The 27,083-nt window shown below is 64.0% G+C and overlaps 4 protein-coding genes across 4 annotated transcripts; 2 read left to right on the top strand and 2 right to left on the bottom strand.

The window, feature by feature from the left end:
* The first annotated feature begins 384 nt into the window (after positions 1 to 384).
* LOC117642208 lies at positions 385 to 13,364 on the top strand. The gene is made up of 12 exons (XM_034380151.1): positions 385 to 532; positions 2,629 to 2,799; positions 2,875 to 3,023; positions 3,142 to 3,379; positions 3,661 to 4,243; positions 4,324 to 4,573; positions 4,654 to 4,851; positions 4,930 to 5,234; positions 5,316 to 5,542; positions 5,612 to 5,781; positions 5,864 to 6,169; positions 6,872 to 13,364. The coding sequence occupies exons 2-12, from the start codon at positions 2,645 to 2,647 to the stop codon at positions 12,664 to 12,666; spliced, it is 8,376 nt and encodes a 2,791-aa protein (XP_034236042.1). The 5' UTR covers positions 385 to 532; positions 2,629 to 2,644; the 3' UTR covers positions 12,667 to 13,364.
* A 91-nt stretch (positions 13,365 to 13,455) lies between these two features.
* LOC117643045 (A disintegrin and metalloproteinase with thrombospondin motifs adt-1-like) lies at positions 13,456 to 19,010 on the bottom strand. The gene is made up of 15 exons (XM_034381683.1): positions 18,921 to 19,010; positions 18,642 to 18,847; positions 18,361 to 18,574; positions 18,115 to 18,271; positions 16,499 to 16,545; positions 16,082 to 16,431; positions 15,931 to 15,980; positions 15,715 to 15,856; positions 15,359 to 15,644; positions 14,777 to 14,872; positions 14,577 to 14,697; positions 14,386 to 14,489; positions 14,186 to 14,309; positions 13,931 to 14,106; positions 13,456 to 13,854 (listed from the first exon to the last, which is right to left on the bottom strand). The coding sequence occupies exons 1-15, from the start codon at positions 19,008 to 19,010 to the stop codon at positions 13,621 to 13,623; spliced, it is 2,397 nt and encodes a 798-aa protein (XP_034237574.1). The 3' UTR covers positions 13,456 to 13,620.
* Positions 19,011 to 21,115: 2,105 nt separating this feature from the next.
* LOC117643044 lies at positions 21,116 to 23,145 on the top strand (the record flags this gene model as incomplete). Its single annotated transcript, XM_034381682.1, has 2 exons — positions 21,116 to 22,135; positions 22,208 to 23,145. Coding segments are annotated over 2 exons (1,395 nt in total), but the record flags the coding sequence as incomplete, so codon positions are not given.
* A 2,571-nt stretch (positions 23,146 to 25,716) lies between these two features.
* LOC117642152 lies at positions 25,717 to 27,067 on the bottom strand. The gene is made up of 6 exons (XM_034380040.1): positions 26,876 to 27,067; positions 26,758 to 26,803; positions 26,596 to 26,691; positions 26,403 to 26,507; positions 25,872 to 26,332; positions 25,717 to 25,798 (listed from the first exon to the last, which is right to left on the bottom strand). Exons 1-5 carry the CDS (start codon positions 26,920 to 26,922, stop codon positions 26,105 to 26,107), a joined length of 522 nt encoding a protein of 173 aa, XP_034235931.1. The 5' UTR covers positions 26,923 to 27,067; the 3' UTR covers positions 25,717 to 25,798; positions 25,872 to 26,104.
* Between the last annotated feature and the right edge of the window lie 16 nt (positions 27,068 to 27,083).

Raw genomic sequence — 27,083 nt, 5'->3', positions numbered from 1 at the left:
CTAATCACGCATCTCATGTTGTTCTTGATATTATTTTTCCAGCCGTGTTTATGAATTTGTGTAGGTAGGCTCTGAGAGCTTCTCACTCGCTCATAACCCCGAGGCTGTAGGACTCTCATAACCCCCGGCTGGGGTGCAGCTAGAATGGTTGCAGTGGGTTGAAGCAGCCAAGGGGCTGGGAATCGACAACGAAGGGGCCTAACGCCCACCAGGACGCGCTCTGCGTAGCTCTGCGCAGCTCTGCGTAGCTCTGCGTAGCTCTGCGTAGCTCTGCGCTCTGCATCGGTGGGGCCGTGGAGGGGGCCGCGGCCGAGGGACCCAGGTGGCCGTGGCGTCGCGGTGCGTCCTGCCTGCCTCCGCTCCGCGCCGTACTCCGCGCGCCGCTCAGTGCCCACACGCTCCATGCATAGTGACGGAGACTCGAGTCGACTCCCTGCACATCCTGGACGTCCTGCACACCGGCACCGTGCCTGACTGCTCGACGAGGGCCGAGGAGGGCGAGGGCCCACGGCAGGGACATCCCCGACAAATGGTTAGTGCTACGACACTGTTTGCTGGCCGTTGGTCGTTGTGTTTTGCGCCCAGCGCAGCTATCGCGGCGTCTCTTTAGCAGCGCGTTACGTAAGTGCCGCGGCCCGCAGGCACACCGTAGGCCAGCCGTAGGCCTCCAGCGGCCGTGTAAGTTTCGACTATTTTCTTATCGTAACGAAGCCGTAGTTTGATCGGGCCACGGGGATGGTGTGGGCATTGCTCCGGTTGTTTCTCGCTGCGTCGACAAGGGCTTGAGTGTGCGCTGGAGGGCGGCGGACAGCCAGCAGACAGTCGGTGCTCCCCTTGCAGTGCCGAAACGGACAACGCCGCTCGCAGTACTCCTCGTCCAGATATCTCCCTGCACCGATGGCACCTATCGCTATCGCATTCTAGGCAGCGACACAGTCAGACAAAGTGACTCTGCGTCTCTGACATTTCTCAGATGTCGCAAAACAATTTGGATCGATAAACATAATCAAGGCGTTATGTAATTGAGGAATGTCCAGTTTGGCTTGCCTATAGCTGCGTCATGGTGGGGTGATAAAAAAAAGAGACAAAAAGGAGGGGGAAGGGGGCATGGAGGGAAGCGGCTCAGTTTACCTGTATCGGCGTCGAAAAGGTTGCCTATCTCAGCTAGTGTTTGCCCCACTGCTAATCGCCGAAGGGGCGACGGCCGCTGTCGGATAGGCAAACCTTTCGCCCCGTTGCCTACACTGTGACGAACGCCGACGAGTGTCACCCGACGCCGCTGTCACGTCGACGCGGAAGCATTCCCATTTCGGACCGAGGCTTGCTCTTATGTGATCGCGGCGGTCCTGAAGGTCGTCTTAATTCCTTGCGTAATCAATCCACAGTCCGCAGGCTGAGCGGAATCCTAGTTCACTCCAGCGCCAAGAGCGCGCCGCGCGTCCCAGTCAGCAATGCAGGCACCTGCCACGCGATCCACCCAGTCACCGCAGTCACCCAGCGCCATTCAGAGGAAACGAATGATAGAATGCGCGCATAAACGCTGGAACTGGTTGGTGGAGTTGGTATTTGTTTTGTACGGTGCTCTCGATCGCGTGCGGCGAGCGTTGCCATGAGGGCCGGATCAGCCCCCTCCCCCCCGCCCCCTCTGGCCCGACAGGAGGAGGTCCTTCCCCTCCCGCGGACCGAGGATGGAGCCGTGGAGCCCTTGGACTTGGAAAATTCCCCCCGAGCCGGTCCGGTCCGGCCCGGGTGGAGTGGCCAGTGGGGGCGCCGTCGCAGGCGTCGCAGTGCCGCAGGACACACCTGAGCGATTCGCGCGTACTCTGTCAGGCCGAGGGCGCCGTTTCGGCACCGGCTGGTGAACAGTCTGTCTCACTCGCACTCATGGCGCGTTCGGAGGAGTGCGGGGGAGACGCAGCGGCGAGGCACTTTTCGGAATCGGACTACAGGCCCGGACGTCACACTTGAGACAAATCCGATAAAGCCCCTGTGAGGTGCGAGGGTGCCGCAGGGGCAGCAGGGGCAGCAGGGGCCGCGCTTAAACTCCAGTTTGGCCCTGCATGCCTCGATGCGGCCTGCCGTCCAGCACTGGTTGCTATGGCCGGACTTACGTAAGGCAGGACCTCCGCGCCGCCCCGCGCCGCGCCGCCCCGCGCTCAGCACGTCGCTTCTCGGCCGGGCATCAACTGTCAGAGGGGCGGTGGAGCAGGGCGGGGCGGGGCGGGGCGGGGCGGGGTGCGGGGCAAGGGCCCAGAGACTTGAACGCGAGCAGCACGCAGAGCGCCGCGCTAGCCAAGGCGCTAGTCGAGCTCAAAGACCGACTGCGCCCCGGCCGCGGTACGCGCGCCGTGAGTTAGTGTTTGTTTGTTTGTTTCCCTCCCGTCCGGATAGAACCGCATGGCCGCCATTGGGCCACGGCCCCCTCCAGTGGATTGGCTCGATCAGTGAGGCAGTGAGACCGGATTGGAGGGGAGGGGTGGGGGGAGGAGGTCCAGCCGGTCCCCGCGTAGGTCATCCCATCCCACTGCCACAAGTCAGTTCCGATTGCGGTTCCACTTGGTCAGCTGATACCCTCACAAAATCAATAATGCGAGATTTGCAAACAAGGTTTTGATGTATGCCTTCCAGAGGTAGCCGGAGCACGATGGCTACGGAGAGGACACCACTGCGCACGGGCGGCCCCGCGGCCGGCCCCGGCGCCTACGACCAGGCCCCGACCTATGTCTTCATGAGCAGTCCGGGCCGCGCGCACCGCAACAAGATACGCCAGTTCCAGTGCTGCGTCTGCGCCGCCATCCTGTGAGTACGCCGCGCCGGCCGACGGCCGGGTGAAACTACACTGGAAAGCGCCCTCCTGACGATCGCCTTGTGCAGGGGTGTGTTCGTGATGGCGCTGGTCATCACCATCTCGTACTCGGTGGAGCACGACGACGCGGACGAAGTCAACGCCACCACCACGATGCCGCCCATCCCGGTCAACGACACGCTGCAGCTGCTGCTGCGGAGCTCGTGGCCCAGGCCAGGTGAGGTTCAGCTGACGCCTGTCGCTGCGGAGGTAGGCCGCCCAGCGTGACAGTGCTGCATCGCAGCGAGTGGGTTGCCTACCTCCACGGCGCCTTCCTCACGTCCACCTGTCCACAGACGCTGCCTCGCCGGCCTGGCCTGAACCAGCGCCCGACGACGCGGCGATGCAGCGCGCCGTGCAGGCGGGCCGCGCGGAGCTGGCCACCCGCACCGCGCTCGAGGCCAAGATGACCCCCATGAAGAAGGACACGCCGGCGTACCGCGCCAACCAGGCGGTGCACACTCGCCGCGAGGCCACCGCGCTGGCGCAGCGCGCCTTGCTGGAGGAGAAGGCCACCAAGCAGCTCCTCAAGGCGTGAGTTCTCTACTCCGTGAACCTCCTGGTGGCTGCCCACCGTCTCGGGTGGCGGGTGGCTAAACTAGCGTGCCGGTGGAATCGACGGCGAAATTTAACCCGATTCCTTGGCCGGCCCCGCCGGTCCCCGCTGCCCTCGATGTGCGTGGCGGGCGGCGCGGCGGGCGGGGTGAAGCCCTTGGCGTGCGGCCGCGTGCCGCAGGGTGGCTCCCCTCCGCCCTTCCGCCCTTCGCCACGTGGGACGCGTTACACCGCCACAATCTTGTTCCACTTTCCCCCAGGTCCGGCCGGAAGCTCTCGCAGCAGTCCGGGGCGGGTCGCGGCCCTCGGCTGCGCCTCGCGGCGGCCGACAGCGCGGAGGCGGCGGCGTGCGCGGAGGAAGACAAGCCCCTGCCGTGCCCGGCCTCGGCGTACCGCAGCGCGGACGGCTCGTGCAACAACGTGCAGCACCCGCGCTCCTGGGGCGTGGCCATGCGCCCCTTCCGGCGCGTCATGCCGCCCGCCTACGTGGACGGCGTGTCCGAGCCGCGCGGCCTGGCGCAGGGGCTGCCGTCCGCCAGGGAGGTCTCCCTCGGGGTGCACCGCCCGCTGTACCGCAACGACCCCGACTTCACCGTCATGCTGGCCGTGTGGGGACAGTTCATCGACCACGACATCACCAACACCGCCCTGTCGCAGGCCGCCGACGGCACCGCCATCTCCTGCTGCGACCAGGCGGCCGCCGACGAGCACCCCGAGTGCTTCCCGGTGCGCCTGGCGCCCGGAGACCCGTACTACCACAAGTACAACGTGACTTGCATGGAGTTCGTGCGCTCTGCCCCCGCGCCCACCTGCTCCCTGGGCCAGCGCGAGCAACTCAACCAGGTCCGTGCGGCACTTTGCCTTTTTTTGCAATTTCCGTTGCGGCGAGTTGCAGTTGGATGAACCGCGAATTGCTGTTGCAGGCGTCGTCCTTCCTGGACGCGTCGGTGGTGTACGGGCCGACCCCCGAGCTGATGCGCTCCTTGAGGGAGGAGCCGTCCACGGAGGCCGCTGCTGAGGACGGCGACGACAAAGGCAAACGAGCCGTCCTGGGGCGCCTCAAGATGACCATGAGTCCGGACGGCAGGGAGCTGCTCCCCGTCAGCGAGGACCCCGACGACGGCTGCAACCGGCAGGAGATGAACGACCGAGGCCGCTACTGCTTCAAGTCCGGTGCGAACAAAATCCTGTCGAGCGCAACCCCGATCGGCGAGGTCCGGGACTGAGTGTTGACGACCGCCTTGTTGTTCCAGGCGACGGCCGCGCCAACGAGAACCTGCACTTGACGACGATGCACCTGCTACTGGCGCGGCAGCACAACCGCGTGGCCAGCATGCTGCAGAACTTGAACCCGCAGTGGAACGACGAGCGCGTCTTCCAGGAGTCGCGGCGCATCGTGGCGGCCCAGATGCAGCACGTCACCTACAACGAGTTCCTGCCCGTCATCCTCGGTGGGGATGAAAGACGACAGCGGATTTAATTTTCTCACAGTGTTGGCGCATACTAACTTGGCCGCTCTGCCTCTCCAGGCCCCCGCATGATGGAGAAGATGGACCTGCAGCCCAAGGCGGCGGGCTACGACTCGTCCTACGACCCCGAGGTGGACCCCACCATCTGCAACTCGTTCGCCGCCTCCTCGTTCCGGTTCGCGCACACGCTGCTGCCCGGCCTGCTGAAGCTCATCGGCAACGACACCTCCAGCACGGAGTACATGGAGCTGCACCAGATGCTGTTCGACCCCTACAGCTTGTACTCGCGTGAGGGCGCCGACCGCGCGCTGCGGGGCGCCATGGACACGAGCGTGGAGCGCGCGGACAACTACTTCAACCCGGAGGTGAGTTTCGGAAGGGAGTGGGTGGCTACATTGCAGTGTTCGAACCCACGGCTGACGTGCGCTTTGACCGCATCTCCTCAGCTGACGCAGAAGCTCTTCGCGCCGCGGTCCATCGGGAGGGGTTCTTCAGGGCAGCCAGCCTGCGGCCTGGACTTGGTGTCCTTGAACGTGCAGCGCGGCCGCGACCACGGCCTGCAGCCCTACCCGGCCTGGCGCGAGCACTGCGGCTTCCCGAAGCCCACGTCCTGGGACGACCTCGACGGCGTGGTGGACGAGGACTCGCTCAAGCGCATGAAGGAGATCTACAAGTAAGCGATGATGCTGCACGACATCGACAGTCGGTCTGCGGATCGATCTCTGCCATTTCCTGCTCGCAGGTCTGTGGACGACGTGGACGTGTACACGGGCGTGCTGTCTGAGTACCCCGTCGAGGACGGCCTCCTGGGAGGCACTCTCACCTGCCTCCTGGGCGACCAGTTCGTCCGCCTCAAGAGGGGCGACCGATTCTGGTACGAGACGGACCAGCAGCCGCAAGCTTTTACCCCAGGTGAGTCACGACAGGCGGTGCCCCTCGCCTTGCTAGACAAGAGAAAGCTGTTGGTTACTCCCGACTTCCTCGCCTTTGTCAGCACAACTGGCGGAAATCCGCAAAACGTCTCTGGCCGGTGTCATCTGCGGCACGTCCGACGGGGTGCACTCGGCGCAGCCCCTGGTCATGCGGCGCGTCCGGGCCGACTCCAACAAGCGCGTGCCCTGCGCCCAGCTGCCGCGCACCAACCTGCGCGCCTGGGTGGAGCGCGACGGCCGCTACGTGTACCGCCGCGCCGACGCCCTGCAGGCCACGGGCCACGCGCCCAAGGACCAGGACAACGTGCCCGACGAGCTGGTGCTGGTGGGGGCCAGCCCCGACAACGCCGGCCTCACCGCCACCACGGGTAAGGTCTCCCGGCGATGGAGGTTTCTAACCTTTTTTAAAAAATATCTCGTACGGTGCTATCCGATTTTTGCTCCTGGCACAGTGATGTTTTGAGTCGATCACTGACTGTGTAAATACTACGATTTTTTTGAAGGAAGTGTTTTCAGTAGAGTTAGGACTTGAGTTGGACAGGCATAAGGATATTTTGTCAATTTGAGGTATTTTTTGTTTCTTTTTGAAAAAGAAGGAATGATAACGATGATTGGTGTGCGTTCGGCAGAGTCTGGCGCAGAAACACTGCCCGCGGCGTAACTACGTATCAGGTATAGTGACACCGGAGGGTGTGCCGTAGACTAGAACGGTGTGGTGTACCCTGTAGTATAGAAATCGCACAACCCAAGGGAACAGTTTTGTTGGTGGATCAAGGAACCTCTTCTAGTCAGATTTTTTTTTATGTTTCTGTTTTGTGTCCGTCTTGCTTTACCACCTCAGCAGCACAGTCTCCCTGACCGGAACCACTGCCAAAGAGCCCCACCCTCTGCATGTGCTGTAAAATGGCAATTCCAGGCAGTGTCCATAGCGAAAGGCCGTCTAAACGTGGATCTTCCGCCGCTAACCCCCCTTGCCCTCCCAACCAGGATCGACGCCCCAGTTCCAGTCCCAGCCCCGCGATCTCACTCTAGTCCTTGCTCACTGCGTCCTTCTCGTGCTCTGCCTGCAGCGCGCGCGGTGCGCGTCGGCGGCCGCGTCACCTCCGGCTCCGTCGTCACGGCCTCGGGGACGTCCCTGTGGTCGGGCTCCCTGCCGACCGCCATCCCGGTGCCCGCCCTGGGCGCCAATGCCTTCCTGGCTGGCGGCGTGCAGTGGCAGGGCTCGCTCGTGTCCACGGGCGACACTGCCTCTCTCCGCGGCTCCTTCTCCGTGGACTCGTACTCGGCGCAGCCCGGCGGCCCGCCCCAGGAGGCCGAGAGCATCGCTGGGACGTTCTCCGTGCAGATGGACGTGCTGTGGGACTCGTCCAGCGACGGCGTCATCGACCTCTCCGGCTCCTTCCAGAGCCCCATCTTCCTGCGCGCGGAGGACGGCCGCGGCGACGCGCCGCTGGTCAACGCCAAGGGTGGCTCCGGCCCGATGGCACCCGTCATCCTGCACGGCAGCCACGCCGCCGACGGCAGATTCCTGTGGAACGGCAACGTGACCCTGGTGCTGCCCACCATGGCAGAAGAGGAGCCCGTCGACGACGCGCCGCCGCCACTGATGACGGCGTCGGCCTACAGCGTCGGGGCGCCGTCCAAGAACGCCCGCCTCGTCGTGGAGGTGCAGTCCGGCACCGTGACGGCACAACCCGCCGACGGGGGCGCAGAGGTGACCTGGTGGGACGGCGATCTCCCCGCCAGCATCCCCACGTCCTTGTTTGATGCGAAGGACTCCGCGGCATCGGGGGCCACCACAGACCCCGCAGACCTTGCCAAGCCCGCCGCACGGGTTGACGGCGTGCTCTGGACCGCCAAGGTGGCCGCGTCCTCAGCCACAACCGCGCAGGTGTCCGGCACCTTCAAGGCGCCGCGCTTCGTCCACGGCATCTACTCCGGCGCGGGCGTGAAGGTGCAGTGGTGGTCGGGTAGCTTCGCGCTCAACGTGCGCCTGCTGGTGCAGCCCGACGATGGCCTCGGCCTGGACTCGCTGCTCGTCTCTGGCCAGCACTTCACGTCTCGGCTGGTGTTCGAGGCGGACACGCCCTCCGCCCTGGACCCCTCGCCAGAACCCCGCGGCCCCCTCGCCCTGTTGGCCGCCGCGCAGGAGGTGGTCGACGGCGCGGCCCCCGCCCCCATCATCCTGAAGGGCGCCTTCTCCGCGGACCGCGCCTCCTTCTCCTGGTCTGGCAAAGCCATCCTCGTGCTGCCGCGCCCCGCCGCCATGCCCTCCGTGCAGCTGCTGGGGACCCCGAAGAAGACGGCGGTCTTCGCCGCGCCGCTGCGCGCGCCATCCGCAGGGGAGGTGAAGCTGGCCGCCACCGTCAAGTCGGGCAAGGTGACCGCGGCGCGCGACGGCGCGTCCAGCGAGAGCACTCTTTGGTCCGGGGCCTTCCCGGCCGCAATCCCTCTGCCCTTGTTCGACGCCGGCGCCGACGGCACCGCGACGACCCCCTCGGCGGGCGTCGACGGCGAAGCCCCTCTCTACGCTCACGGTGTCGTGTGGCAGGGCACACTCTCCCCGTCGGGGGCGACGTTCAGTCTTAAGGGCACCTTTAAGGCACCAAGGTACCTGCACGCTCCAGACAACACGACCTTCGCGATGGAGTGGTGGAAGGGAAGCTTCTCGTTCGAGCTCGAGCCGCAGTGGATGTCAGTGGCCTCTCTGGACGGCGTAGTCAGTTCGACGGCCACCTACTCATCCCCGGTGTACTTCAAAGCCTTGCGCGAGGCTTCAGTCTCTGGCACTGCTTCTGCCTCTGGAACGCAGCGCGCCCCGCTAGCCGCCTTCGTTGCTGCCAGCCTTGAGGAGAGCGAGGGTGCACTCCGCGCCCCTGTCATACTGCAAGGCACCTACTCCGCGGACAGGACCACCTTCTACTGGACGGGAGCCGTGGTCCTTGCCCTGCCGCGACCGGACGGCGGGCTCGTCGCGGAACAGCCGCTGCTGCAAGCGAAGCCTGGCAAGCCCGGCAAGCCCAGCAAGGCCGTCAAGAAGGACGACGCAAAGCCGTCCAAACCGTCCAAGCCGGTGAAACCCCCGTCGCTTCGCTTGGCCTCCATGGTGCTCGGTGGTTCCGTCAACGGCACTTACGACAACTCCACCACCGTCTCTGAGCTGTGGACTGGCACTGTCCCCATGTGGCTCCCCAGCCCGCTGTTCGGGGTGGCATCCTGGGACCTGGACCAGACCGTCAAGTGGTCGGGCACGCTGACGACACTGGACAAGACTGGGAAACTGCTGCAGCTGGATGGTACCTTCGAAGCTCCCTACTTCGAGCAGGGCACCGACGGCATGGTGGAGCACAAGTGGAAGGGCGAGTTCTCGTTGCAACTCCGAAACCTGTACACCTCCGTCACCCAGCCGCAGCTCCTGAAGCCCAACAAGGTCATGAAGTCGCGCATCGTGTTCGCCATGGCGAAATCGGCGTCCGGCGACTCAGCGATGCCTCAGCTTACGCTCCAGTCCGAGACGGGCGAGAACCAGGCCGTCATCGTGCTGCAGGGACAGTACTGGTTCTGGTCCAAGAGCTGGTTCTGGTGGAACGGCATGGCGTCCGTCAGCCTGCCCGTGGACAATGACGTCACGGAGGACCCGAACCAGTACGTCAAGCCCGAGTACAACAAGCTCAAGGCGGCGCCAGGCGCCTCTGGCACCAACCTGGCTGCCCCCAAGTCCATGGCCGTCACCGTGGCCGCCAAGCCCCCGCCGGCGGTCCGCCGTATCGGCATCCGTGTTACGTCGGGCAACATGTACGCGTACCCGGAGGGGGCGTGGTTCTGGCGCACCTGGTGGACGGGCTCGCTGCCCGCCTCCATCCCCGTGCCGGTCTTCGACTCCTACAAGTCCGAGTACGCGCCCTACCCCACGGGGCCGCTGTTCCACGCGTGCGGCGTGGACTGGACGGGCAAGATCACGGCCACGTCGCCCACCACGGTCAAGATCGAGGGCAAGTTCAGCATGCCGAACTACCAGCACGGCCCGGGCGGCGTTGTCATCACGTGGTACTACGGCACGTTCCTGTTCGAGGGGAACCTGCTCTGGAGCACGAACCTCAACGGCCTGGACGCGCTGGACGGCACCTCCTTCTCCTCGCACCTGTACTTCAAGTCGGAGAAGGTGGTGCCCATGTCCAAGTACCCCGTGCAGAGCTCGGCCTCCTCGCTGCAGCAGTTCGTGGCGGACAGCGCGGCCATCGCGTCCGGCGCCGTGCGCGTCCCCGTGGTGCTGGACGGCAGCTACTCCGCGGACAGGAAGACGTTCCTGTGGTCGGGCGACGCGGTCCTCACAGTGCCCGACCCACAGCCGCCTCTTCTGCAGGCCAAGGCCGGCAAGGCCATCAAGAAGGACGACGGCGCGCCGACCAAGCCGTCCAAGCCGGTGAAGCCCCCGAAGCTACGCATCGCCGCCATGGTGCTTGGCGGCTCCGTCAACGCCACTTACGACAACTCAACCGCCACCGAGCTGTGGTCCGGTGCGGTCCCCATGTGGTTACCTAACCCACTGTTCGGGATCTCGTCCTTCGACCTCGATCAGACTATCAAGTGGTCGGGCTCGCTCACAGTGCTGGACAAGACCGGCAAGATGCTGCAGCTGGACGGTAAATTCGAGGCACCGTACTTCGAGCAGGGTGTGGATGGCATTGTCGAACACAAGTGGAAAGGCACGTTCTCACTGCAGCTCCGAAACCTGTACACTTCGGTCACCGAGCCGCAGCTCTTGAAGCCCAACACCGTCATGAAGTCACGCGTTGTGTTTGCCATGCCGAAGGCGGCGCCTGGTGAACCCGCCACGCCGCAGCTCATGGTGCAGTCCGAGACGGGCGACAACCTGGCCGTCATCGTGCTGCAAGGACAGTACTGGTTCTGGTCCAAGAGCTGGTACTGGTGGAACGGTGTCGCTTCCGTCGCCCTGCCTCTGGACGACGACGTCACGGAGGACTCGAACCAGTACGTCAAGCCCGAGTACAACAAGCTGCAGGCGGCGCCAGGCGCCTCGGGCAAAAAGGCCGCCCCGGCCTCCAAACTGGCCGTGGCCGTCGTGGAGGGCTTGATCACCGCGGGCAAGGAAGACGACCCCTCGACGACCGCGACCTGGTGGTCCGGCGAGCTGCCCGCCACCATCCCGGCGATGCCCTTCGACGGCGACGCCTCGGACGCCTCCTCGCCGTTCAACCGGTCCGCGGTGACGCCCGGCGGCGTGGCTCGCGGCGTGTCCTGGACCGGCGCGCTGCGCCCACTGCCCGGCGAGGACGACGCCATGCTCGAGGGCAGCTTCCGCTTCCCCAGGTTCCTGCATCCGTCCGCCGCCGGCAGCAGCTTCGCGCTGGAGTGGTGGACGGGGCAGTTCTCGCTGCGCCTGCGCGCGCTGGCCGGGACTTCCCTGTCTGGCGTGCTCGCCAAGACGGCCACCTACTCGTCCCCGCTCGTCTTCAAGGCCATGTCCCCCGATGACAGCATCACGTCGCTGCTGCAGCAGCCCGCCGTGGACGTTGGCGTCAGCTTCGTGATGGCGAGCGACGCCAAGGCCGCGGGCGCCGCCAAGCTGCCCATCCTGCTGCAGGGCAGCTACTCTCCGGACGGCGGCTCCTTCCTGTGGACGGGCAACGCCATCCTGCAGGTGCCTGCGTCTGCCGCCAAGCAGATGCGCCCTCTCAAGCTAACGGCCTCCGCTACTAAGGTGACCGCCTCGAAGTCGTCCTCCGCGGTGTCGAAGATCGGCGCCGTGGTCACTTCCGGGACGGTGTCCGTCGGCAAGGCGGGAGAGGCCGCCGCCACCGTGTGGTCCGGGACCTTCCCCGCCAGCCTGCCCGCCGGGGCTGCGGGCCCCGCCAGCGTTCTGTGGTCAGGGTCGCTTCAGCAGCAGAGCGACGCGCTTACCGCCGCCACCTTGACGGGCACCTTCTCCACCGCGCTGCCCGAGGACAGCGGTAACGGCACGATGGCGTGGTGGAGCGGCGACTTCAGCCTGCAGCTCCAGCTGCTCTGGAACGTGTCTCTGGCGGGCTGCATCAGGCCGGGCGTCAAGTACGTCACGCCGCTGTACTACCGAGGCGCGGCCCAACAGTTGCAGCAGGGCCAGCAGGTCGCCGCGCTCAGCCAGGAGCTGGCCTCCGCCGGCGAGAAGGTCCTCGCGTTCCTGGACGGGTCGTACAACGCGGACAAGACGGCATTCATGTGGTCGGGCAAGGTGTTCCTGACGTTGCCCAAGTCCTGCGGCAAGCCAGGACTCGCCCCGCTCAACTTGAAGGCATCAGGCGACTCGACCGCTGCCGCCGCTGCCGCTGCGGGCCGCCGCATCACCCTTGGCGGCGTCGTGACGTCCGGCTGGGTGACGCCCAGCTTGTGGGGCGGCGCGCTCCCCGCGGCCATCCCGGTCGCCGCCATCCGCAGCGTCCGCCCGCTCACTTGGAGCGGCACGCTCTCGCGGGGTGCGGCCGGCACCGTCACCATCAAGGGGTCCTTCTCGGCGCCGCAGTACCACCACGACGCCGGCACCTTCTCCGTCGACTGGGTCACCGGCGACTTCTCCTTCTCGGCGCGCCTGCTGTGGGACTCTGGTGCCGCGCTGGACGCCGCCCTCACCGCCTCCGCCAACTACACCAGCCCCATCTACCTGCAGAACTCGGATTCGCTCCGCGCGCTGGAGGACGTCCAGGACCGCGTGCCCGCCGTGTGGGACCGCATGGTGGACAAGGTGACCGGGCCCGTGGCCCCGGCCGCCAACAAGGTGCCCGTCGTGCTGCAGGGAGAGTTCGCCGCCGACGGCGCCACCTTCTGGTGGTCCGGCGGCGTCCTCATCTCGCTGCCCGCCGCGGCGTAGCATGCCGAACACGGGTGCACGTTGGGTTGCCTAATCCTCCCGTGGCAGGCGGTCCGCGCCGCCGGCAGAACTTTGTCCGTAGTTTGAACATCTCTCCAATGTCTCAGCTGAAGGAGAAACTTGCTCTCCTCCATCACCTTGCCTTTAGCTAGTGTCATAGGACGAATTGTGTTGCTAAGGCACTGCAAGAAAAGTTTGTTCAAGAAATAGGAGTAGAAGTGAATTATGTGATATTAAGAATGGCCTTTATACTCTTGCAGTGCGTCTGCAATCGAGATATCGTTCATTCTACTTACAATTCTGTGCCATAATGTGGTAGTCATTCAAGTTGGAGACTTGTTCTCTGGTTTTATCTAACGGGAGCTTCACTGACGTGTGATTAACGTAGTTTTCCCATTAGTTTAGATGCCTAACTATCACTATGGAAGTTAGTTTAACTCAGATAATGTAAAGCAATCCTAACATAAATTATTTTCTATGCCAAGTGATATAAATGTAGCACCCATTGCGTATTGTGTTCATATTTGCAACTTAATACTCTTAAAAGATGGAATGTAATTTATTTGTTGTCACAATAATTTTGATGGATGGTATACGACGTTTTGTATTCAGGATAATATTGGTAAGGAAATATTGGCCGTCTGTACTGTAAAACTGTACGTTGATATGATAATAAAATAGGAAGATGTGTCAATGTTTGGTGTTTCAGATTAACTATCAACTTCACACACAACATTTCAGTTCTTTGATTAAAAGGGGAAATTGAATGCAAAATAAAAATCACTGGTCTACAAAAAAGCGATAAATGCGGGTGTACACCCCGATTTATTAGCAAAGTCCCAGATTGTTATAAAAAATACAGTTAAAAAAAGTACAAAAAAGTAGAAAAAAAAACAGTAAACAGTAGATAAATGTATTCCTTTTTGTAGTATAAAATCAGTTGCGAACTTTACTTCACATCGCGGGCAGCTCGACGTAGTCCCTGTCGGACCACGCGTCGTCCGGAGGCGGGGTCGCCGCCCCCGGGGGCAGCTGGTCCAGCAAGGGGCGCCCGTCCGCCCCCAGCCCCAGGTAGCTCAGCAGCAGAGGGGGGTGCGGGAAGGCGTCGGGGTGGGGCAGCGCGTTCTGCGGCACGGGCACGTCGTCGGTCTGCCACAACCAGTGCGTCAGCTTGCTGATCTGGAAGCCCTGGAGGAGTGAAAGGAGTCAGTCAGTAAGGTCCGGTCCGAACGCCGTGTTGCCGAAAACCACTCCCCGCAGTCACCTCGGGGAGGCAGTGCCGCTGCTGGCAGTAGTAGGAGCCCGAGGAGTCGCCGTGGCACCAGGTGCCGTCCGGGAAGTAGGCGTCCACGCCCATGTCGTTGAGGTCCAGGCGCGGCGTGTAGTACGACCCGGTGTCGCGGCGCCGGCAGAAGATGGCGCACGCCATCCAGAGGCGACCTGCGTCCCAGTGCCAAGGTTGCCAAGGTTCAAGGCTGGCCATCTGATTAGACACGGGCAAGGAGCCGCGAACCCTTACCCTGCTCGTGGGGGGCCTGCAGGCCGGCGCCCGCGGCGTCCAGGTCCGGCAGCAGGGTGGCGAAGTGGCGGCACTTGGCGCTGGCGTACTCCACGACCTTCTGCCGCCTCGTCTTGGAGCACACCTGCAAGCGCACGCTGAAGATAGAGAGCCCGGCCGACACGGACAGTGCCTCAAGCTGACAGCAAAGCAGTGCTCACGTTGTCGTCCTTGCAGAGCACCACGTCGACGCTGGGGCCCTCGCAGCCCTCGTCCGTGTTGACGGGCCTGGGGTTGGTGCAGGAGCGCCGCCGCTTCTGGAACCCTGTTAGGGAAACAGAGAGAGCAAACAAATGAGCATCCGGTCCGGGTTCGAATACTCGTCACCTCCTTTTCCTTTCGTCGTCCTTGCCTCTGGCCTTGGCGATGCAGCCCGACTGGCAGGGCTCGGAGCGCCACGGACTCCAGCCGCCCTTCACCACCTTGACGGGCTTCTTACGCTTCATGGCGACGCACTGCCCTCCCTGGCACCACTGTCAAACAGACCTCGTTACTGCTCGGGGCAGACCTCGCGAGTTCAAGTACACTGCGAAAACAAGGGGGAGGCGTTACTTTGGCGGTGCCGCAGCTCGTCCCCGTCAAGGCCGGCCCCGCGAAGTAGAAGCCGGACCGGTGCGGCGTCCGGCACTGCAAGTTGTCGCAGATTTCCTGAAAAAAAAAACCTAAGCCTCTGACCAAGCTAGACACAGAGACTCGCAACATTTTGCGAGTAATTGCTCAAGCTTTGTTACACTTGACCTAAAAAAAAAACAGAAACAAAACGAGTTCCGCAAGACGAGTCGAGTCCAGGACAGTTCGGGAAAAAAAGTTCAGGAAAGTCCAGAACGTCGCAGCAGATGATACCATTCTGTTCCGTAAAGCGTGGCTCGCATGATCTATTTGCATTTGAATTTTTTCTCAAGGTTGGATGCAGGACAAAAGTACAATAAATTAAAAAGATTTTTTTTTTCACCGTCCGGGCGCTCGGGTTCTCTCGGGCCAGCTGCAGCGAGAGGATCGTATCGCTTCGTGTCTGCTTCGGTAGCGTCAGTACGTGTTGGATGTTATGGCGCCTCACATCCTGAGAGTACTAGCATGCTACGTGTTTCTGTTTCATTTTAGGTCTTTAATGCATCATCTGCTACAAAGCCTTACCGCCAGCCTGCTCGGGTACCGCAGCTCGGCGTCGTGGTCGCGCAGCAGCATCTCGCACTGCTTCTTGGCGCTCCACGCCTGCCCGGGCTCGTCCTTGAACATGGCCATGTGGTCCATGCCCTTGGCGGGCCGCGGCCGGTCCAGCAGGCAGTCGGCCTCCGTCTGCTGCAGCACCTCGCTGGAGCACGTGGACCACACCGCCTCGCCCTGCGTGCCGCGTGACGGCGACATGATGTAGCCGTCCTTGGGGCAGCTGTTGCTCGTGCTGTCGTGGTGCATGCCCAGGCTGCGGCCGACACACGTCGTCACTGCACTGTCGGGGAGGGTGAAGGCAGGGTGGGTGGTGCGGGACCTACTTGTGGCCGATCTCGTGCGCCAGGATGTACACGGACGTGAAGCCGGCGGACGGGTAGGGCTTGCCGAACACGTTGACGGTGCCCAGCTCCGCGATGACGCACGCGTACCGGTCCAGGCATACTCCGCCCACCGTGGCCAGCCCTGCAACAGTGGACATTGCCAGCGCGGTTTGCTCGGCTTCGGGATTTGAGTCTGGATCAGAGTTGGAATCGTACCCATGGTCACGCCGCTCTTGCGGCCGTTCTCGTACGCGAAGAAGTCCAATCTGCAAGAGGAGGACTCGGGTTAGCTCAGGCAGGCTCGGACAGACAAGACCGGCGTGGATATTTAAATTTTCAGTCCCTTTTCTTTTCGGGAGTTACTTGCCCCGACACGTAGAGCCCCATGTCCCAGTGGGCGGGGTCGTCGTCGCCGCGGGGGTTGTGCCGCTCGTTGTACTCGCAGAACGAGTCCAGCAGGGGGCCGCGGTCGCCGTCGTGGTGCTGCAGGTCGTAGGGCTGCGTCCGAAACAGCTCCAGCCGCACCAGCACGATGTCCAGCGCGCGGCCCAGGCTGGGGTGGTGGTACAGCGCCTGCACCCCGTTGAGGTACGCCAGCATCATGTCGCGCAGCTGCGCCTCGTCGTTGGACACGAAGGGCGCGAACAGGCGGTACGCCGCCTCGTCCAGGAACAGGGCCGTCTCCAGCACCAGGCGGGCGTGCGCGCCTCCCCGCGGCTGCAAGCAACGTCGAGAAAGGGGGAGCCGATTCGATGAAGGTGAGGCGGGGCAAAAACCAACTTACGTCTTGCTTGCGGGCGGACAGGACGGCCTCTACATCCTGATGGGTAACTGCAACCAACAAATTAGAAAAATGAAAAAAATCTCATTCAACGAACGTTAATGAAAGCAGATGATCCATCGCGATTCACAACTGCTGTGATAGCCGAGAGGTTAGAGACGTGGGATCGAGTTACCGCAGGCCGGCGTTCGAATACCAGCGTCACGAAAGTTTTTTCGACTTGCTATCCTAAGGGTGGTGGTTCGAGGCCATGAGAGCGGAGCCGTGTGCAACAGGCCCACATGCCGGAGGTTCGACTCCAAACAAATATTTCCATTTAATTTTACTGCCTCACCCAGTGCGGTTCAAACCCGTAAACGTGAGCCCGCTCCGAGCATGGGACGTGGTGGTCCAGGGAGTAGAGGCGTCGGTTCTGAATGCTAGGGTCGGCGGTTCGACTCCCCCAACTTCTTGCGAAATTTTGACCGGGTCGGTCAAGTCCTGTTGCGTCAAGAACCCACCTCACGCCGATCCCCTCATCAAGGGCCGTGGTGGCCGAGAGCGTAAAGTCGTGTGATCCCGGTGGCGGGGTCCGGGGATCGAATCCCATCATTCCATTACATTTTTCGACCGCCTTCCTCCCAGTGCAACTCAAACCCGTCGTCCAACACACTGCCAGACGTACAAGCGTGATAGCGTAGTGGTCAGAGTCACATTCACCTGGCCACTCCGCTGTGGGTGTCTAAAAAGCAATCCGCTTCGGCGGGTTGGCCTCGGCACTGGAGCGATGGAGTATTTGATCCATCAATCCAGACCATCCGGTGTGTGGTTGCGGGTGGTGCCTCCTTGATTCGTCGGGGAGGCGATGATAAGTCCTTTGAAGCTGGCCTAAAACGCTGTATGTTCGGTACGGGAGCGCCGGACAGTGGGGGTACCATGGGGTACACAACCAACCCTACGAAAACAAGAAGCTCCCACCAAACCTCTTCTCTGTCTGAGTCTCTCTCTGTCTCTCTGTCGTCTCACTCTACGTCCCGCCCCTCTAAGAGCTTCGTACTGGGTGCTCTCACCCAGCTGCCTGAGCTTTGGGGTCCTACTGGGTCCCCCGGCGAACGCTTAGAGTCGCTGACGGGATTAACCCCAGGTACCTGATAGCACCGGTTCCCATCCCGAACACCGAAGTAAAGCAGGAGGCCTCCCCATTAAGACTGGGGAGGGGGTGTAGAGTTCAAATTTTTTCTTTTCCCTTTCAAATTTCTCGGTTAATACTCGTTTGGTTTCCTTATACGGGGTAGTGTGCGGGCTCATTCCAAAGATAGTAATTGAAATTGTGTATGAAACAAAATATATAGACCCGAGCGAGGCCTCGATGTTACCCGCAAGGTGCCTCCGAAAGGTCAGAGCAGGTCAGCATATTAATAGCGGGCGCCACCCGCATTACAGTGTAGCACCTCGAGCACCTCGCTCCTCGGGCCCGCATCACCCACACCAACTCGCGGCCGTCGTGTAGGTGTGCGCGTCGAAGAGGTGAGAAATAGGGGCGGCACCCGGGTCGATTAAGCGCAGCCGTGAGAGAAGATTATTTCCTCGTGTCACTGACCTCCCACGGCAAAATACTTGCGAGAATTCTTCCTTCTTACCGGCGTCGTCCGCGCTGAAGAGGACTCTGTGTCGGTCCAGCGGCACGCGCTTCACGACGTGCGGCGCGTGTCCGTCGGCGTGTCCCTGCAGGTCCTGCAGCCGCTGAGGAAGCGGCCAGATCTCCAGAGACTCGTTGCCGCGCAGGATGAGGCCGTGCTGGAGGGCAACGAGTGGAAGCAGGAAAGGAAGCAAGTTTTCTCGGCGGCTGCTGCTGGGACTCGAACCCGGGCCCGAGAGCAACTCACCACGCTTCTGGGGTGGCACAGGCTGACGGCGGCGACCATCCCCGCGTCGTCGCCATCCCTGTGCAGGAAGTGGCACCGCGGCACGCCGCGCTCCAGCCGAGCTGCGTCCGCCAGCACCGCCTCGGGGTCCGGGTTCGACTCCCCGCCGCGGAGGACGACTTTGAAGCTCGGCGCGATCAGCTGGTGGTTCCTCCTCAGCTTAAGTCCCACAGGGCTGCGATCAAGGAATGCTCAATCCGTGCACCAACAGGAAGTTGCTTCTGTTTGACTCAATCCCTTACCTGCCGAAGGCGTGGAACTCGTAGGGGAAAGCGATACCGTCAGTCAACGCCTCGCCGTCGTCGCCCTCCGCCACCAGGGCCTCCAGCTCGACGGGCATGGGGTGCGGCGTGGGCAGGAACACCACCTCGTAGTCCGGGAGGTCCTCGGCGAGGCTCTGGCCAAACACCTGCACCAGCTCCTCGGTGGTCATCAGCTCGTGCAGCCTCTGGAACAATCGGCACTTCGGCTGTGGTTTCTCGCTCGGCGAGGTCACCGCGATGGCAGGTAGGCTCACCCACCGTGTCCGAGGCCACGACGCCGAGGACGGCGGCCGCCACGCACAGCAAGGCGGCCAGGGCGGCCAGCGCAGGCGTCCGGGACGTCCTCATGGCGACGGCACTGCGCGGCGAGTAGCGCGACGAGTAGCGCCCTGCGGCCCACCTGCCCCTACGTCCCGCCAATAAAAGCGACAATTTTTCGCGCGCGCCGCCGACGGCTGCGCCTTCCAGGCCGATTCCGAAGCAGTGCCTCGTCGCTCTGTCTCTCTCGCACTCAAAGGCCTATCCGGAGGGGCCTGAGAGAGACAGTGCGACGAGGCGCCGTTTAGGAATCAGCTTGCAGGTGCCATGCGGGTAGGAGCCACGGCAGGGGCCATGGCAGGGGAGGGGCACCCCGACGCTACGACGCCCCGTCGCCCCGAGGACAACGCATCCTTTATTGCGACCGGCGACTAGCCGGCTTGCCACACCGCGCACCGCGCAGCGATACAGTGGGTGTGTTGCCCTCGTTAGTCTTGATGGTCTCGATCACCGTGTCTGACCGCCTCGCCCGCCGGGCCTGCCGGCCTCTATCGCGGTGCTATCGCCCGGAAAATAGAATGCAGTGCTCCGCCATGGCTCCGCCGCGGCGCGACATTCAAGCCGGGCCCTTAGCCGGGCCCGGCGAGCCTTCGCGCCCGTGAGCCGCCTTGGCTCATTTTCTGGGCAAGAATTTCAAAAGTCTCTCGCGTGAGGTACACATTGATGTTGCCTCCACGTCGAGAAAGACTGTTGTATTTCGCAAGAAACTCCCTTGATTCACGTGCACTTGCGTCTAATTATGGGCGCGGTGCCGGGCCACCCCGCGTCGTGGTTACCCCGTGCTTGAGAGACTTCGCGGGGAGCCTGAGCGCGCGAGCCGTCGCCTCGCCCTAGCGCGAGGAAAGGGGGGGAGGGGGGGGAGTCTATTTTTACTGGCCGCCGTTGTATTTTCGTGCCCCCTCGCCGCCCGCACCCTCACCTGCCCGGCCCGGCGCAGCGCCGCGGCGCATTTCTGCAAGGGCGCTGCGGCAGCACGCGGGCCGCCAGTGTGCCGGCCTGCTCGCCATGGTGGCCGTGCTCGAAGACGGCGAGCCGTTGAACGCGTCAAACGCGTCAAACTTGCACGTCGCTGATAAAAGTTGCCGCCCCAAGCCCCGGCCGGCCCCAGGCTCTCTGGGCGGCCCCAGCCGGGCCCAGCCCCAGGCAGTGACCTACTCCCATTCCGGCGGCGGCGGCCGGTCGCTCTCCGCGGCGCCCCGAGCCTGCCTTGCCCGCCTTGCCGCAGGCCGGCCGGCCACAAGTAAGTATCACATACAAAGGAGCACCGAGACGAAGACAACACGCTATTAGCGTGAACACGGTGTTTGTGATAAGCCGGCGGGCGGCGGGGCGCGGCGCAGTGCAGCCCAGCATCACGCCACGCCACTGTCGCGCACTGCCGCCGGCCCCGCGGCGCCGCGCAGCGTCCCGCCGCGTCCCGCCGAACGGCCGTTTGTCTCAAGCAGCCCCGCCCCGCCCCGCTCCCCCTCCCCTGACCAGCGCCACGAAACGGCGCACAGATAAGCGTTCAAAAAACAACGCAACGAGATGCGTGGTCGGATGCGCGTGCCACTAGAAAACGAAAACGACAGCGCGACGACATTATGTCTGTCGGGTTGAGGAACTCGGCATGCTTTACTTCCGGTATTTCCGCACTGACCAACATTCGGGCCAGGCCAGCCCGGCCGGCCCGGCCGCCGCGGCCCGCTCTCGACATTGCATTCGAGGGGCGCCGCTCGGCCGGGATGCATCGCGACAGGCTGGCGCAGCGCGCGCGGGCCCAGGCCCAGGCCGCGGCCCAGGCTCCGGGACAGGCTCCGGGACAGGCTCCGGGCCGCGGGGGCGAACTCAGTCGCAAGTCGGCGGGCATAGTCATCTCCCCAGGGAATGCCCGGGCATGGTGAGTGCGGTGAGAAGGGAAGCGGCAAGGGAGTTCGGCAGGACTTTCTCGGACGTGGTTCTGATGGGGCTGTGTGCTGTGTTCCAGGCGGACTCCAGCCACCATGGCGGGGGTGGGGCACTCGGAGTCTCCGCCCCGGGCGCCGCGGCTGGGCAGCGGTTTGGTGAGAGCGAGTGAGTACGACGTCGACGGGCCTCGCGCTGGTCCAGTAGCGAGGCTGACTGTGGGGGGTGTTGCAGACCAGGCGCTCGGCCGCGGGGACTCCAACGAGGCCACGCCGCTGCCGCCCATCCTGTCGCTGCCCCCCGAGGCCCTGGCGCACGTGCTCGGCATGCTGGAGCCGCTGGAGGTGGTGTCGGCCAGTGGCGCGCACCCGGACTGGCTGGCCGTGGCCAACCGCCTGGTGCTGGCGCCGCGCGGCCACCTCGTGGTGCGTCTGGGCGACCTGGGCGACCTGGGCGGCGCAGACACGAGCCTGGCCGCCCTGAGCCGCCTGCAGCCCGCGGTGCACACCCTGCACCTGGTGGCGACCACCCCGACGGGGCTGGACGGCGTGGCCATGCGCCGCACGCTGTTGGCCCTGGCCCGCACGCTGCCCCTGGACGCCGTGCACACCGTGTGGCTGCACGAGGACGACGTATCGGACGAGGGCCGCCACCCCGAGGCCTCGCAGCGCGCCGCCCTGGACGCCATCCTGGACTTGTGCACCTGCGCGACCAGCGTCAACTTCTCCAACGTGCGACAGAGTGCCGCCTTCGTGCGGCTCATGGTGGACGCTCCGCGGCCGCGGTTTCGGACGCGCTTCGTGTTCACGGAGCGCAACCACCACGCCAGCAGCGTCCTCGCGGCGTTGGACGACCTGGGCGCGTTCTTCGAGGAGTCCGTCGTCACCATCTGGCGGCCGCAGCTGTTCGTCACCGCCTTCTACCCGCACTACTGGGACCCGGCCTGCGCGTTGGAGCTGCCCTACCCGCCAGAGGTGCGCAGGCTGTGCCTGTACGGCGCCGGCCTCGACGCGTCCGCCTACCGCGCCGTCGCGGCCATGGCAGCCCTGCAGGACCTGCGGTTGTGCGACGCGGACGCGCTGGGCGACGACGCGCTGCTGGGCCTCGTCACCAGAGTGCGCCGCCTGCGCCGCCTCGCCGTCCACGACGCCCCCGGCGTGTCGTCGGAGGGCTGGGCGGCAGCGCTCAGGGGCCCCGCGCTCCGTCACCTCGAGAGCCTCGAAGTGGGCGGCTGCCTGCAGCTGGACGACGACGCGCTCGGTGCTCTGCAGGTACGTGTGGGCGCGTTCTTTCGCGGAGGCCGTATCTTTGGCTGCGCGTCTAACAGTGCCTCTGCCGGGCAGGCCGAGGACGCCCTGGAGGAGCTGACCGCGGTGGCGCTGGACCTGGAGGGCTGCGCCAAGGCCAGCGGCGCCGCGGTGGACGCCATCGCCGCTGCCTGCCCCAACGTCGAGACCCTCACCTTGGTCGTGGCCTTCTCGCCCAGCCTCGTGGACGCGCTAGAGCGGGCACCGCCGCGGCTGTCCCGGCTGCGGCGGCTCACCGTGCGCGTGCAGGGCTCCGCGTGGCCGGGCGACCCCAAGGAGGCCATCGCGGGGGTGGACCGCCTCAAGCGTCGCCTGCGCGCCGTGTGCCCGCCCGCCGTGCAGATGGACGTCAGCCTGACCTTCGTCAAGCTGGGCATGGCCGTCTCCAACACTCCCGACCACGACGACTAGGCGCCTGCTAGCGCCCGCGATAGGAGCGATACTGTCCCGTCGAGCGCTGGAGTGTCGCCTGGCGGCCTACCTCCCAGGCGATTGCGATTGCGATTAATGGCTGGAGCACAAATGATCGTCTGCCTTTCGGGCCCGCCCCGCCATGTCGATGATTCAACAGCACGTGACGGGCCGTCCGTACTGAGAAGTGGTTTTCTCGGGCCCTCAATGGGTCGTATGCCATTTTAAGGGGCCGGCACAAGAGGCTGCATTTACCTCGAGAAAATAAAGGCTTTAGAATTCTGTTCAAAATCTAGTCATTTGCATGTTGTGTGGCCACATGATTTAGAAGTATTTTTATGTGACGATTATTTTATAAGCTGTGATATTAACTGTATGTTCCAGTTGGCCAACGCATTATTGTATTTATTTGAAGGTAGCCTTGCTAAAGGCAGCTAGTGGGAAACTGTTCGTCTAGTTATCTTTCTTGTGGATATTCTGTGTGCTACTGATGAAAGACAAGCATAGGTTAAGGTAGACTGTGTGTGTAATGTGGAAACCAAATAAACATCTCAAATTCTGAATACAGTGTGTATTTATTTTCCCATTTTTATTGGTCTGGTTTTACATGTTCCATTTTTGCAATTTTTTTTTTGTTCGTTTTGGGTTTTGTCGGATGATGGTGGGCGGTGCTAGCCGGAACGCACCGTGCTGCGCAGGCTTCGCAGGCTGCGGAGGTACTGCGCGGGGAAGCACTCGGGGAAGGGCTGGACGAGGCAGTCCTTGCGGCCCTTGCAGGCGCTCAGCGGGCACGCGTCCTGCAGTCCGTTGCGCCGCGGGCACTCGCAGCGCCGCACCACCTTGCCCATGCGCACCTCGGCCTGCGCGGACACGGGCGTGCGCGCCGGCCACTCCTGCGGCAGAAGAAAAGGCCACCGTGAGACAAAGAGGCGAACAGAGAGAAACGGCGCGGTGACTAGCTCCGTTCAATTTTCGAAACCGAGGTAGAAGCTGCGGACCTGGACCGGTCACAGTGTGTCTATGAACGTGTCGAGCATCCTGAGGCTCTGAGAGCTGAGCGCGTGGAAGGGGCCGGCGGGGCCCACGGGGCTGGCGGCGGACGAGGCGGCCGACATCTGCGAGGTGATGGTGAACCACGAGTGCATGAGGGGCCTGGTGCGAGACTGCTGCTGGCGCGCTTGCTGCTGCGCTTGCTGCCGCACGCGCGCTTCCAGGAAGGCCGCCCCGGACGCGGTCACCACTTCCCGCGCCGGCGCGCCCCGTCGGCGGCCCACACTGGGCTGGTCGCCGAACGCGGGGGTCTCTGGGACGGCGTCGTCGTCGGGCAGTATGCTGCGCCACGGCGGGCGTCGCCGCGGCCTCGGCCTCGGCGTCGTCGCCGGCCTCTGCTGGCGGCGCGGTGTGGCGGGGACCGAGGCCGGTGCGGAGGCGGTCTCCTCGCCCTGCGATGCTGGCGATGCTGGCGGGGCGCTCCGCCGGGGAAGGCGTCGTCGTCGGTCCGCCGCGCTGGTTGCCGTCGGTGTGGGTGGCGCCGAGGCGGGCGTAGCGTCAGCAGAGGGCTTCTTCCTCTTCTTCTTGCCCTTGGTGACGCGCTGGCCGTACGTGCAGAGGCACGGCACGACGGGCTGCGTGGTGAGCACGACGCACTGCCGCGCCGCCTCCTCCGCACTGTCCACGCCCTTGCGCCGCCGTGGGGTCCTTGGAGACGCCGCGCCGGCGGCCGCGGTGTTGGACCCGGAGCGGCTGGGGCGGATCTGCTTGGGCACGGGGGGGTTGGAGAAGGTGGGCGAGGGGCTGGAGCCTGGCCTGCTGTAACTGTTCCAGGGCGGGCGCGGCGTCGCCACGGCGGAGCTCGTCTTGCTCGCGGACGGCCTCTTCTTGGAGGTGGTCAGGGTCGGCCTGGACACGGAGCCCACAGAGCCACGGCGGCTGGATGCGGTGAGGAAGATCCTGGGCCCGCTCTTGGACGTGGATGCGGTGACGCCCCTCACGATGATGCTCTTGTTGGGCTGGACGGCGGGGATGGCCTGAACTCCCTTCGCGGCCTCGCCGGCCTGTTTCGCCACCGCGGCCATGCGCGCCCCCGCCGCGCGCCGCGTAGCCTCGGCCAGGATGGCCTTCTTGTAGAGCGCCACCCACGAGGTCCGCAGTCGGGCGTGGTCCTCCGGCACGGCCGACACCGGCGGCGTCATCGGCCGGTCGCGCTCGCCTGGAGCGCCTGCAGGCGTCGCCGGCGTGGTCGCTGCCACCGCGGGTTCCTGGCCTTGCTGGCTTGCGGCGGGCTGTGGGTGACTTGCGTCGTTTGCAGAGACGTCTTCGCGCGACGCTGCAGCCGACAGATTCTGCGGCGACGTTATGATGCTCTCCAGGTCGACGCAGCGGTCCATCGACACCTCCGTGGCCTGGTCGTCAGGGACCTTGGCGTCCGCACCGTCGCTGCGTCCACCCTGCTGCTTGCGCCCCAGCACTGCGTCGCGGGGGAGGGCGGGGGAGGTGATGACCTTGGCGGGCGTCAGGGGTCGGATCCAGAGCGGGTGCGGGGTTGGAGCGCGCGCGTTGTACGCGCTGATGATGCTAGCCGTGCGTCGGGGGGCGGGCACCAGCGGCCCCCAGCGCAGCGACGTGGGCAAGCGGACGATGGGCGGTCGCTGCACTGGGCGCACGGCCCTGGCGGCGCGGTAGGCCACGGACAGCTTGTAGCGCAGCAGCAGCGAGGCGGCGGCGAGGTCGCGCGCCGCGGGGCCGGCGGGCGACACGCCCACGCGCGTCTTGGACACGCTGGCGACGGTGTGCTGCAGGTAGGGCGCCGTCCACGTCGTCCACGTCGTGCCGCTGCATTCCGAGTCCACGGACGTCCGCTGCCTCCGCACCGCGGCGCCGCCAGGGACGCCGTCGGGACGCTTGCGCTTCGCGCGCTGACGCCGCCGACCCCGGCCGCCTGACTTCCTCATCGGCTTCCTGGCGGTCCCGATGGCCGGGCCGGGCGCCTCATCATGCGGCGTCGTGGTGGCCGAGGCCGAGACCTCACTGGAAGGGCAACCAGACCGCCAAGCAACGCTCACGTCTCAGTGCTACGCGGCTACGCGCTGCTGCCGAGGGAAGGCCCCGCCACGGCCTCGCGGTGGTCGGCTTACCGGGCAGGTGCAGGCGTTGGCGATGGCGGCCAGGGGCGGCGCGTTGACGGTGCAGTCCGGGATGCACACGTTGCTCATGGGGCTGCGGGTCAAGGCGCGTTGGGTCAGCAACCACTCGCCAATGGGGGAGGGGGCACGCACGCCATTCACTGTACCTGGCGTCCAGCACGTTGGCCAGGTCTCGCAGCTTCTGCACCAACGCAGCGCGGTTGTCGGCCATTCTTGCTGCGGTGTTAGGTCCGGGTCGTGAATTTAGACTTAGGCTTGGCCGAAAAGTTTTGTTGGTGTAGTGAGTTGGGCCCTACACGCGCAGCGATGTTTCCATGGTAACCAGTGAGGCGGCAGAGGGGGGGGGGGCAACAGGTGTCCTGGGCACTGCCTTGGGCTGCTAGTTGTAGGTGAGGGCCTTGAGGGGCGAGGGCGAAGCCGGCGAGGAGGGCACGCAGGGCGGGCAGCACAGGGGCGGTTTGTCGTAGCCACAGTACTCCGGGGTGCGGTCGGGCAGCGCCTCGTACTTGGCGAGCTGCCGCTTGCCCAGGCCGCACGTCGGGAAGGGCAGCGCCCTGCAGCCCTTCTTGCTCATGGGCACCATGCACCGCCAGGACAGGCACGAGTCCTGCGCCCAGACGGACAGAGACATGACAGGGCTCGTCGAGTGAATCGTCGGCCTCCACCTAGGACCCAACCTGCAGGCCGTTGCGCTTGATGCAGCTGCAGACGGGGTAGTGCTTGCCGCCGCGGAGCTCGGCCTTGATCTGGGGGACGGGGCGGCACGGCCCGGGGTACAGCTCCTGAGAGACAGACCCGTCTTTGGAGCTTCCCTATACGCGAGACAGAGACGCACCCAGAGTACCGCCATGCCGCGTTTCGCGTGCTCACCAGGTTCACGTGCAGCTGCCCCATGATCCTCTGGCCGGTGGGGTACAGCGGCAGCCTCTTGCTCGACGGCGCCGAGTCCAGACGCGCTGGCGGCGGCTGCCCCCATTAAAAAAAATTGATTAATTTCTCTCCAAGAGCAAACGAAATGAGAGACCAACGTACCAGGTTCTGCTGGTACGGCACACAGCAGCAAGACAACGGGTCATTTCTGTCATAGGAACATTTAGTTCAACCACTGGGTTTAAATCTCATTCATTGCAGGTAAGTAGAGAGTGCTTACTTGACTGCTTCCCCCAGTTTATTTGCAAGTGCTCGAATGTCATCCATTTCAAATGAGGTCAAAAATGCTGGTGAATTTAGAGAAAGGTGGAGTCTGAAATTAGGTTTTCAAATTTTGAGAGATGATTATTTTGTTGATTGTCAAGCCATTGTTGCTTCCATAGCAGCAGTAACTAGGTTCACATTCTTGTCCAGTTAACTAAATTTTT

Source organism: Thrips palmi, unplaced genomic scaffold, assembly GCF_012932325.1.
Source record: "Thrips palmi isolate BJ-2018 unplaced genomic scaffold, TpBJ-2018v1 HiC_scaffold_16, whole genome shotgun sequence".
In the NCBI taxonomy this organism is placed as follows: domain Eukaryota; kingdom Metazoa; phylum Arthropoda; class Insecta; order Thysanoptera; family Thripidae; genus Thrips; species Thrips palmi.
This window is presented reverse-complemented; position numbering and strand designations above follow the sequence as displayed.

Bases quoted from the DNA above. Each gene is read 5' to 3' on its own strand.
- LOC117642208 (XM_034380151.1), top strand. From the start codon at position 2,645: ATGGCTACGGAGAGGACACCACTGCGCACGGGCGGCCCCGCGGCCGGC. The intron at 5,543-5,611 runs GTAAGCGATGAT...TCCTGCTCGCAG, and splicing joins CGCATGAAGGAGATCTACAA to GTCTGTGGACGACGTGGACG. The intron at 5,782-5,863 runs GTGAGTCACGAC...CGCCTTTGTCAG, and splicing joins GCCGCAAGCTTTTACCCCAG to CACAACTGGCGGAAATCCGC.
- LOC117643045 (XM_034381683.1), bottom strand. From the start codon at position 19,010: ATGAGGACGTCCCGGACGCCTGCGCTGGCCGCCCTGGCCGCCTTGCTG. The intron at 14,873-15,358 runs GTAAGGCTTTGT...TTTTTTTTTCAG, and splicing joins GGTACCCGAGCAGGCTGGCG to GAAATCTGCGACAACTTGCA. The intron at 14,310-14,385 runs GTGAGCACTGCT...GTGCGCTTGCAG, and splicing joins TGCTCTGCAAGGACGACAAC to GTGTGCTCCAAGACGAGGCG.
- LOC117642152 (XM_034380040.1), bottom strand. From the start codon at position 26,922: ATGGATGACATTCGAGCACTTGCAAATAAACTGGGGGAAGCAGTCAA. The intron at 26,508-26,595 runs GTGAGCACGCGA...TCTGTCTCTCAG, and splicing joins GGCAGCTGCACGTGAACCTG to GAGCTGTACCCCGGGCCGTG. The intron at 26,333-26,402 runs GTTGGGTCCTAG...GTCTGGGCGCAG, and splicing joins TCAAGCGCAACGGCCTGCAG to GACTCGTGCCTGTCCTGGCG.